This window comes from Chiloscyllium plagiosum, chromosome 7, assembly GCF_004010195.1.
Source record: "Chiloscyllium plagiosum isolate BGI_BamShark_2017 chromosome 7, ASM401019v2, whole genome shotgun sequence".
Taxonomy (NCBI): domain Eukaryota; kingdom Metazoa; phylum Chordata; class Chondrichthyes; order Orectolobiformes; family Hemiscylliidae; genus Chiloscyllium; species Chiloscyllium plagiosum.
This window is the reverse complement of record NC_057716.1, coordinates 61,027,106-61,039,286: the sequence shown is the minus strand read 5'-3', so window position 1 is coordinate 61,039,286 and position 12,181 is coordinate 61,027,106. Positions and strand designations below refer to the sequence as shown.

The 12,181-nt window shown below is 37.8% G+C and overlaps 1 protein-coding gene across 1 annotated transcript in view; it reads left to right on the top strand.

Moving 5' to 3' along the window:
- Positions 1-12,181, top strand: part of LOC122551928 (adenylate cyclase type 10-like) — a 187,001-nt gene that overhangs the window by 149,522 nt on the left and 25,298 nt on the right. Inside the window, exon 30 of the mRNA XM_043694498.1 lies at positions 8,173-8,288. Within this exon, the coding sequence (XP_043550433.1) occupies positions 8,173-8,288 (116 nt within the window). The remainder of the gene's footprint in view (positions 1-8,172; positions 8,289-12,181) is intronic.

Here is a 12,181-nt window from a genome sequence, read left to right as displayed (position 1 = left end):
GTGCAGTGGCATGCTACTGTAGTACTCCTTGTACATGTTGCAACCAAAGTGCACTAGTGGTGAAGACAGACTATATTTAAAAGGTGGTGAGTATGGAGCTAATGAATCAATCTGGATAGTTTTGAGTTTCTTCCGTGTTCTTGGAGTTGTATTCATCCACTATTCAAAGTCTTGATCTGTGACTTGTAAATGGGAATAACTTTGAAAAAGATATAAAGGTGAATCACTCACCACAGAACAGCACCTTGCCTTCCTCTTGATGTCATAATTTTATATGGCGAATCCAGTTCAATAATTAAGTCAATGCTGACCCTAAAAACTGGCCTCCAACCATCATAAATATATTGCTTTTATAATTCCACCCAGTGCAGAGATTTGTCCCTGATTTGCATTCATTTCATTTTACTATGGATCCTGATGCCATACTTAGTTAAATGTTGACCTGATGACAAAGGCAGTCACTCTCATCTTACTCCTGGAATTCAGCTCAGCATTTTTGCCCATGTTTGTACACTGGCTGCAATAATAATGATAATTGGAAGTAGAATCCTGGAGTAGCAATTGGTAACATGACATTTGTCTTGATTTTTGCAAACAAGGCACAATAAGCAATTTTCCACATGGTCGGATACGAGTGTTGTAACTCACTACAGTACTTGATTAGAGGTGCAGCTGGTTCTGGTGCCAAAGTCTTCAGCAATGCAGCTGGGATCTTCTCAGGTCCATAGACTTTGCTGTAGCTAGTGCATTCAGCTCTTCTTTGAGAGCAAATGAAATTGACTAAAGACTGGCTTCTTTGATGGTGGAAACCTCAGAAAAAAGCTGAGATAAATCACCCATTGAACAGTTTTGGTGAAAGGAAGGTCGCAAATGTCTTTGTACTCACACTGTGTTATTGCATCATTGAGAATTGGGGTGATCATGAAACCTCCTCTTCCTATTAATTGATTACCATCATTCATGGTTAGAAGTGGTTTGATGACAGAGCTTTGTTTAGATCCACTAGTTCTAGGATCATGTAGCTCTATTTATGTCACTTTGCTTACAATGTTCCACATACATGTAATTCTGTTTTATTCTTCATTATGTTTGCACCTCGTTCTTAAATATTCCTGATGCTATCCTACTCTCTGAATTGAAGCAGGTGAATTGATGATAATGATGGAGTGAGGAGTACTTTGAGCCATAGTTTGAAGGTTGTAGTGGAATACAACTCAATTGCCAGTGGCCTATGGGTCCTTATAGTTGTCCACTTTTGAGTAGCTAGATTTCTTCTGAGATAATCCCACTTAGAATGGCAATATTATCACACATGATAGAAGATATCCTCAAGCTGAAGACTGACCTTTGTCTCAATATCCATCCATACTGTTAACAACAGATGCACTGTGCCAGGTAAATTGGTGAAGTTGAGGTTGAGTTAGTTTAGCCACTTTAGAACTCAGCCAGTTCTGTCAGTAATAGTGAACCCAGTGATCTTGGTGATGGTCATAAAGTTACATGCCAAGTATACAAGCTGCACTCTTGCTACCCTCATTGCTTCTTCGAAGTTGTTTTCAAGATGAAGGATTACAAAAATAAACAGAAACAAGCCTCCCTATTGTAGAGCAGACTGCATTGTGAGCTCTGAATGCAGTATAGTAAATTGAAATTATGTGTAAGTTGCTGCTCCACTGGGAAAGAGTGACTCTGCACAGGATGGTGAAGAGAGGAGTTAAAGAAGCAGGATTTGCAACTCCTGCAATTGCATGAAAACTACTGTAAGGAATGACAGGCTGCATTGCAATGGTTGAAGAGTAGACCAGGGCAACAGGAAGGGAACAGTCCGTTAGGACAACTGAGAGGGGACAAGAAGACAAGATGTGTTTGATGGTGGCCTGGTCTAGAACTGATAGAAATGATGGAGGATGATCCACCCAAGATGAAAGATGGTGAGGGCATAAGAACTCAAGGATTAAGAACTCTTTGGCCCCTTCATTCTGCTTTACCATGTGGTAAGATCATGCCTGATCTGACTGTGGCATAACGATACATTTGTATCAGTCCCCTTAACTCTTGACTCACATTTTGAACAGAAATCAAATCTAATTGGGATAGATACTGTGGAAGGCATTGTCAACCACAGTATGGTTACATTGAGGGTAAAAGAAGGCATCTCAGAAGTGCTAGTAGGAGAGGTGACATCATCAGAATGGATGTGACAGGTGGCTAAACTGGGCGAATGGACACCTTACATGACCTATGGCGGAAGGAGGGGTAGTCGAAGTACTGTTGAAGTTAGTATTTATAGTTAACGTTTATTGATAGCCTTTCACCAGAAATAAAACAGGGATATGCAGAAATTTTGCCATACAGGCAGCTGGAACATGCTATAGATTTTAGACTGATGCCTCACTGTGCCATAAATGAAGATGTCCCTCAGACAAATAATAACAAACAGCTTGTGCAAAAGAATTTGTCAATACAGCAGATTGATAGTCTTAGGCTACAACTGAAACATTAATGTGCTGAGAGGTGTGGCATGGCTGGCAAAGCAAGGCAAGGCAAAACATGGGAGCTGCGAACATGCAGGCAGGCATTAAGCGAGCAAGCCCTCAGAGACAAGGGGCTAAAAGGTTGAGTGACCAGCCCTGAGCTGCAACTTGGTACAATCCATCAGGTTGGTGCCTTTCCCTGCTGCAACCTTTTATTGCTAGTTTGTGGCTCCTGAGTGGCCTACAAGTGAATCAGAGAAATGCCGTAATGATCATGAGGATGGGGAAATGTCAGATGCCAATGTCCATGGATGAGAGGTGCATATGACTTGGCCCTGAGATGGTATTTGGTCCTAAAGAAGATAGAAGAAGCAATGTGCTGAAGTTACCAGATACCCACTCTGATTCCATGTTGACATGTCTCAATGTCTGTTAGACACATTTGGCAACGTAGGAGACTCAATATTAATATGGTGAGATGGGCTGTTAGTAAGGTTTAACAAACTGTATTTCCTGTCAGTTGAGAACTTGTTTCTACCTATTGAGAAAACTGCCTGCTACACAGAAAACACATAAAAGGTGATGTAGGGTGTTCTCAACATCCAGATAAGCCTCAATGATCTTCTTGTCTAATTATACCATAGAACCCATGGCTATACTCCTACAATAGCCTGCCTATAGGGGCAGTAGTAAAGGAAAACCAAAGCTAGAGGTGAGGTGAGAGCTATATTTGATCAAGGCATCATAGAACCTGAGCTAGACTGGAGTCATTAGGGACTCTAACCATTGGGTAGAGTCATACCTAGCACAAAGGAAGATGATTGTGGTTGTTGGAGATCAGTCATCTCTGCTCTACGACATCTCAGTGGAGTTCCTCAGGATATTGTCCTAAGCCCAACCATATTCAGCTGCGTCATCAATGATCTACCTTCCATCATAAGATCTGAAGTGGAGATGTTTGCCAATGATTGCACAACATTCAGCACCATTCTCAACTCCTCAGATACTGAAACAATCCATGTCCAAGTACAGCAAGACCTGGACAATATCCAGGCTTCAGCTGAAATGTGGCAAGCAACATTTGCACCACAGAAATGGCAATTAATGACCATTTCCAACAAGAGACAACCTAACCACAACCCTTGACATTCAATGGCTTTACCATCACTGTATCCTCTACTGTCAACATCCTGAGATTATATTGACAAGAAACTAAACTAGACTTACCATATAAAGCAGCTTATAACCTGATTGCCCAAAAGTACAAGTCAGGAGTATGATAGAATACTCCCCTCTTGCCAACAACACTCAAGGAGCTTGACACTATCCAGTATAAACCAGCCTGCTTGATTGACACTACATCATAAGCATCTTCTCTCTCCACCTCAGTAGCAGCAGTGTGTACTATCTATTAGATGCACTGCACATATTCCCCAAAGATCCTTAGATGGTATCTTCCAAACCCATGACCATTTCCATCTAGAAGGTCAAGAGCAGTAGATACATGGGAACACCACCATCTGCAAATTCCTCTCCAAGACACTCACCATCCTGACTTGGAAATATATTACCATTCCTTCAGTGTCACTAGGTCTAAATTCTAGAACTTCCTCCCTAACGTAATTGTGGGTTCACTTCCAGCACATGGACTACAGTGGTTAAAAAAGGCACTTCGCTTCCATCTTCTCAAAGGCAAGTAAGAATGGGAATAAACGCTAGACCAGCCAGTAATACTCACATCTCACAAGTGAATAAAAAAAAACACCAGCAGTTGAAGGAAAATTGAGGTTCAGAGGGAAAATACAGAAAGTTTGAAGAATCACTGAGACAGTGGAATGTTATGTAAGCAACAGAAGCTGAAATACAGTCCTGGAGACAGGACTGAAGTGAATAAGGTTCAAAACTATGAGCAGTGGCAAAGACTCAGCAGTGAATTCAAGAATAGCTCCAGTGCTCAGAAGAATATGAAATCGAATCTATCACTCCAGGAAACATTCCAGACTACTGAAGGAGCATAACAGGCTTAGGTATGGGAAAACTGAATGTAAAGGTTTACCATGTACAGAACTACTTCCAGCTTGCATGAAAAAGGCCAGAAAGGTCAAGTTAGTATATTAGTTTATGAGCACCATTGTTAACAACAGATTAACAAGGCAAGGTATTAATAAGAATTTAACTTTGCATGAAGAGGCATTATTAACATTCAATTCATTTTTCAACATTCATTGGAATTCCATTATTGAACAAGCAAGGTTCAATGATCTCAAACAAAAGCCAGGTGAAAGCAAAGATTTGTTTACTAAGTCTTTTGGCTGGTGGAGAATTATACTTACAAAAGTTTAAATTAGGTTTGATTTACAAGCATACAATTGTTAGGGTTGCAAAGCAGCTGTTGTCAGACTCCTTGGAAGTTAGGGGTAATTTAACATTAGAAAAAGTAGTTAAAGTAGTTAGAGTTTTGGAAACAGAATTGGGTTTCATATATGGGGAAGGAGAAGGCCCATGGAAGAAGTTGAGTATGGCAATTCAGTCAGTAGGCCGCAAATGAACAAAAGCCTCGTGAAAACCTCAGCCCACTAAAACAGGCAAAAGACCATGAAGCATTATTTTAGAATGCCTCCAGTGCAGTGACAACAAGGCACAAAATTACAAGGAATGGCCAGCAAGAGGAAGAGGAGCTACACAGTGCCATTGCTGTGATAAAATAGGCCACTTTAAAGCAGCCAGTTGATTGTAAACACAGACAACCTGCAAAAGGAAATATCTTCTAAGCAACACAACAGACAAGAGGGTGAAAAACGATCAGAAAGGGCACAGACTTTAAGTTAAAAATGGATCCAATTAATATTATTGGATCAACTCAATACCTCAAAGAATGTAGACTAGTTTATTATGCCTTTAGCTCATTACAGAGTCAGAATAGTGTCACACTATGACAGAGAAAGAGGCATTGGTACCATGGGCATGTTAAATCTTTCAATTTATGTTACAGGATTAAAAATTTGTTCAAATTTGTAATTGACCTTTGGTCAATCTTCTGAACATAAAATAAATGCAAGATACCACCCAGAATCCAATTCTTCAGATTAAGACTCACAGCACATGATTCATTCAGCAAATATATAGAGGGATGGTACTGCATGACAGCAGATATACTGTCAAGAACACCATCAAGTGAATTTGAATAGAAAGACTTAGACCTCATCAAGGAGTTTAAATTCTACATGTTTTTAATCACTGAGCCCTTGAGAAATACTGACAGAAGTTTGAAGAGGTAAGGCAAGCCCAAGAATAAGATGAAGAATGTCTCTAACCTTGGAAGTATTGCTTGAACGGGTGGCCAAATGAGATACTCAACAATCTAATATGATGCCAATATTATGAACACTATCATTGATGATGTACTAGACTTCAATGAGAGATTAGTCACAATGAGAATCCTTTGGCTTGACAGTCTACAAAAAATTCACCAAGGACATTTGGGAATTAGAAAGTTTTGGGTGAGAGTACAACTGTCAGTTTGGTGATTAGGTATCACTCACTATATTGAATAAATGATTTCTCATTGTATTCATTATACTGTAAATGGCCAAAAACAAAATGAATAACTATTAAAACCTTCTTCTCCATCAAGACCATGGGGGCATCAGGGAATCATTTTATTTGAATTTAAGGGAACAAATCTTCATCACAATTGCTGATTTTTATTCATGGTGGATTGAAGACAGCCATTTACATAGTTTCATGATAGATATAGTTATCTTCAAAATAATTAATTCCACTCATATGACATCAGACAATGGACATGCAATTTGAAAATTGGTTATTTCAAATTTATATGTCAGTGTAACTTCATTCTTGATATCAGTTCACCCCTTATTATCCTCAAGCAAATGGAGAATCTGAGAGAGTGATACAATCAGTACAGATTTTATTGAGGAAAAATGAAGGTGTCAGATTTGCTCTATTAGGTTTTTGATCCTCACCACTACACAATGTGTTACCACCATCAGAGTTACTGATGGGAAGGAGTCGAAGAACATAGCTTCCATTGGTTCACATAAATTAAAACCCAACATTACAGTGAATTATCATGAGAGAGTAAAACAGCAAATGGAAGAACAATGTGACAGCCTGGTTCAAAACTTCAATAACAGGCACCAGGGCACAAGAATTAACAGCTTTGACATTATAGGAACGAGCATGGGTTACAGGCCAGTGAGGAAAAAGTACAATTGTAAAAATATGCAAGCAAAATCATACGACATTAATATTCTTAAATTAAAGGCAGTAGAAACTTGGACTTACTATTCAGAAGAACAACAAAATAAAACTTTACAACCAGGTCCACAACCATTCAAGAGGAATATACTTACACTGACTTATACAACAGTACAGAATTTCCTCGACGTTAAAAGATCAAAAGCAAATCAAGGAGAATGGTCAAAGCACCACACTTAAGTCTGCAAAATCTAACACCACATAGATAGATAAATGGAATGTAAATATGATACGGACAAAGACTTTAAGGGGTGATAGAAAACAATAGGTTTGGTGTTAGATGCATACAATTTAATGATCGTGTAAGAAAGATGTTGGAATGGCACAAATAACTGGATCTGAAAGGGAGCAGAATCTCTAACTTCATATACAAGTCTAACAACTATTTATATTTAACTGTAAAAAAGTATTTTTCCTTCATTCTTTCATCTGATGTGGGCATCATTGGAAATGCCAGCATTTGTTGCCCATCTCTACCTGCCCTTCAGTGGAATGGCTAGCGCTGCCATTTCAGAGGGCAGTTAAGAATCAACCACATTACTGATGGTCTAGAATCACATACAGAATGGATCAGGCAAGGAAGACGGTTTCTTTCCCTAAAAGGCATTAGTGAGCCAGATGTTTTTAATGACCATGAATGATAGCTTTATGGTCATCATCACTGAGATAAGCTTTGAATTTCAGATTTTAAAAAAATTACTAATTGAGTTTAAATTTTACCATCTGCTGTCATGGAAATTAAAAGCCTACCAGCAGAGATTTAGTCTGCACTTTCATCTTCCAGTCTATTGACATTACTATTGTACTACCATCTCTTAAAAAAGCATGGATGGAAACATCATACTATTAAATAGCAGAAAATACCCTACTACACAACAAAACATTGAATAACTTGCTAGCTCATTTCAGAGGGCTGTTCAGAGTCAACCACATTGCTATGGGTCTGTATCTGCAGTAGATGGGTTTTTAGAACAACCTGACAATCATGGTCACCATTGCTGACACTAACATTTTAAACAAGGTTTATTTAATTTATTAGCTACTCTGGTGGGATTCAAATTCCAATTCGCTAACAATAACATTACCAAAATGTTATCATAAACAGAAATTGCGGGAAAAACTCAGCAGGTCAGGTGGAGAGAAAGCAGAATTAATGTTTCGAGTTCAGTGAATCGTCTTCAGAACCTGAAACGTTAGTTCTCCTTCCTGCCAGATTCACTGATTCTTTTCCAGCATTTTTTTGTATTTGTTTCTGATTTTCAGCATCTGCAGTTCTTTGGGAGTTTTTTGTTTAATATTTTATCAAACTCATGTGGTAGCTGGTCTTAATATAGGATTTCATTATGTGTGCGAACATAGAATATTATATGAGTAATAATGATTGTATTATTAACAAACTACACTTTTTGTTTTGTAGACGTTCAGATTATGTTGAGCTAATGACATACATGAAAGACTTTTCAGTCTCACGACACAACATACTTGGACAGGCATCATTTTATACAGCTTGCCTTGATTTTTCTCTTCAAGAAGGTATTGCAATTTATGACATTTTTAAAAATATTCTAAATTTCTGTTTGATTATTTTAATAATTCTATTTTGGATTTGTACTTCATGTGGATAATAATAATAAAATTAAAATGCTTAAAGGTAAATATATTTGTAATTTTCTTCTTAAGAAGTATCAGCAGAGATGGAGGCTATTTGACTCATTGGACAGATTTGTAACAGTCCTATACACAGCATGAGTGCCATTTTCAAACCAGGAACCCATTTGTTCAGTCAGCAAGCTATCTCATGGCTCCTCAACACTCTATGATATATATTAGTATCCCACTTCTGGGTTCCCTCACCAATAAAGGTCAAAAGGATCATGCACTGCATCTATCAAAAGAAGCTTTTTGTTAAAGGGTCCTCAGAATGAGTGTCTGTACATTGATTCCTGAAGGTACAAATAACTGGATGAATAGAAAAGAGAATTAGAAGGCTGCCCTGTAAATCAGATCCAATCCATTTGGTGAGATGGTGTCCAAAACACCTTACTTTGTGGATACAGTTTATTAACTACTCAGTCTTAAATTCCTCCCAAACACCCAACTGTTAGTTAATTAATCAAAAATTCCTGCTTAACTATTATAGATTCCCTTCTACAGTTTAAATAAAATTTTGAAGAGATAAAAACAATATTTGAACAAAACTAATGAGGATTAAACAATTTTTTTCATTTCTTATATCTTACATAATAATACAATTGATCATAGGAAAATTTTTTTTTCAGATTTTATATAATATAAAAAAATGTATATTTACCTTTCCTATAAAGAAGAAAAATATAAAATGTTAATCATAAAGGGACACAAACAAACAATATTTTTTTTTTATGTTCTTATAAGTCCTTATGGTATTTCTTTGATGGTCACCAATAATTACTTGGAGCAAGCATCTTCTTTTGTGAAACAGTCTAGCAATTGGTGTTTCAACCATTTTGTTTTGCAAGTCTCTTTCTAAAATTCCTTATGTGCTAGCAAGGCCAATCTTTAACCTTTTCTGAGCAACACCCTCTATTGAATACAAATTGTCCAAAAGAGAATGGTTATACACATGATATTCTATGGACAGATTGCCCTTATATAGGGTTTTCCTTTAGAATACAGGATAAATGCACTCTTGTATCTATAACTTTTACTGGCACCAAATTTTCAACAGCTGAGGTACTCAATTTACACTTTATTTTCTTGGTGTAATAGATAAGCAAAAAACACATTATTATTTCCCACCAAGAATCTGATAATCTGTGCTATGTTAGAATAGTCATTGAAAGATTGGTATATGAAGTAAGAAAATAGCATAACACCTTTTGAGTACCCATGGTTGGAAACTTGAGTATTTTTCTGAATTTAATTTCCCATCACTGTACTCAGTTTCAAAACTTCATAACTGGCACCAGTTCTAGTCTGAGTGCACAACCAGTTTACCAGTCCAATCAAACTTCTATTTCTTCCCTTTTGTGAGGATCTGGGGTATGCGAATAAAACTCTGTCTGTAATGCTGTTTATTCAAAGTCAATCCTAATCCATGGATGTTAAATCCTGACCTTCGTCCTGCATATTTAGAATTTGTCAATGGCGTTTCCTGTTTTCTTACAATAGTGGTATCCCATTATTCACTTATACCTCCTAGCATATTCTACTTTGGTACCAACTTTTGATTGTTGCCCCGTGAGCAAATACTCTTGTTCTACATATCTGTGTCACTTTGTCCATATTCAGTCAGTCCTTCATCTGAGATAATCTGTTCATTATAAATGTAGTCCAACATGAGTATGCAAAGGACATGATGCCTGATGACTTGCTGTGATTCCTATAATTGTGTGATCTGTGCCAATTGATCCCAAGGAATACACCATAACAGTTTGAACACTATGCTGTAAAATTAGTTTATCCATCACTATCTAAACCTGACCTTGCCATCTTTTTTCCCTTTGCTTCTATAATAAATCAAGTTTTCTGGATTAAAATGTATTTCTGGTGATCATATATGGTGCTATAAGGCTTCCAAAATTTTCTCTGAAATCACCATAACGAATGAAACAAAAATAGAAAATACTGGAAAAATTCAGCAGGTCTGGCAGCCTCTGTGGAAAGAAATCAGAGTTAACATTTCGCGTCAAGTGACCCTTCCTCAGACCACCCTTAATGAATGACTGAATGCTTCTTGCATTCAGGCAGTTCAATCACTCAGAAAAAGTGGTGCTAATTATAGTTCCTTCCCAAGCCAAGAAAAGATTACTCATTACCGAAATAACTTTTTGATTCTCCCAAAAAACAAATTGTAATAGATAGTACCCCCCCACCCCCCACCCATTTGCAGTAAGCTCTTCACATGGATTGTACGTATGTTAGGGCAGACATTAATTTACAACTTTCTTGGTTTGCTAGGATTTTATGAAGTATCTCAGATATCATTGCATGATTTCTGTTTATAAACTTTATTACGAAAAGAACTTTCAACTGCTGTGTTCATTATCACAATGTTCATATTTTCCACATATCCTGAAATTCATCAGAAGCAAATGCCTCCCCGTTGTCAATCAGGAATTTAGTTGGTGCCCAGTCCAGTCTCTATACAATTCTCCATTATCTTATTCAATATTACATTTCCTTTTTACTACATATTACATGAGACTGACTAAATCTAATTGTCAAGACTATGAAGTGCAAGATGATTTTCTTTTTTCCGTATCCCATATCCTCAAGTCAATTTCTACAACTTTGTTGAAATCATTTGCTAATGGGAAACTCACTGTGTGTCATGGTGGGGTTCACTGTATTTATTTTACAGAAAACTGCTTTCATCCAGCCTCATCTATCATTGAAGATTGTAAAGAATTTTACCTTGGCAAGTTTCAGCAAAAGTTCTTCAGTAGTTGACATGCAACTTTGAGGTCTCATCATAGTTTTGTTGAGATCCTTTGGATCTATGCATATTTACAATTTTCGACTTTTCTTTCACTGTTACCATGCTGCAAATTCAATCTAAGGAGTTGTCAATTTCTTAATTAGTTCCTTCTTTTCTGATTCTTTTATCATGTGGGTTTGATGGAACCATTCTTAGAAAATGCAGAGTTCACCTCAATTTAAAATAACATTCATGAGGAAGATTAATTAATAAAGTCAGATTATTTAGGATTCAGGGTGACCGTCCCAATTGGACACAAAATTGGCTTGATGGTCGCAAGCAGAGGGTTGATGGAGGGTTGTCTTTTGGACTGGAGGCCAGGCCCAGTTTTGTTCACTTTTGTTTGTCATTTATGTAAATGATTTGGATGAGAATACAGGAGGAATGGTTAGTACATTTGCAGACGACACCAAAATTGGTGGTATATGGACAGTGAAGAAGGTTATCTAAAACTCCAAAGATATTTTGATCAATTAGGTCAACGGGCTGAGGAGTAGCAGATGAAGTTTATTATCAATAAATGCAAGGTGTTGCATTTTGGTAAAACAAGCAAGAGCAGGACTTAAACAATTAATGGTAGGACCCTGAGTAGTGTTGTAGAACAGACAGACCTAGGGGTTCAGATACATAATTATTTGGAATTTGCGTCACAGATAGACAAGGTGGTTAAGAAGGTATTTAGTACTTGCCTTCATTGCTCAGACCTTTGCTCATCCCCCTCCGCCCACGCAACAACGAATTTAATACACACCGTGACGTCGAACATATCTTCTGCCGCCTCCGAGCTTACTTTCACAATCAGGACTCCCGCCCACCTTCCGAGGACCCCTTCGCCCACCTCCAACACACTGCATCCACCTGAACACCCCGTGCTGGCCTATTACCTGCCCTCGACCTCTTCATTTCCAACTGCCGCCGGGACATTAACCGCCTCAACCTGTCTACCCCCCTACCCCACTCCAACCTC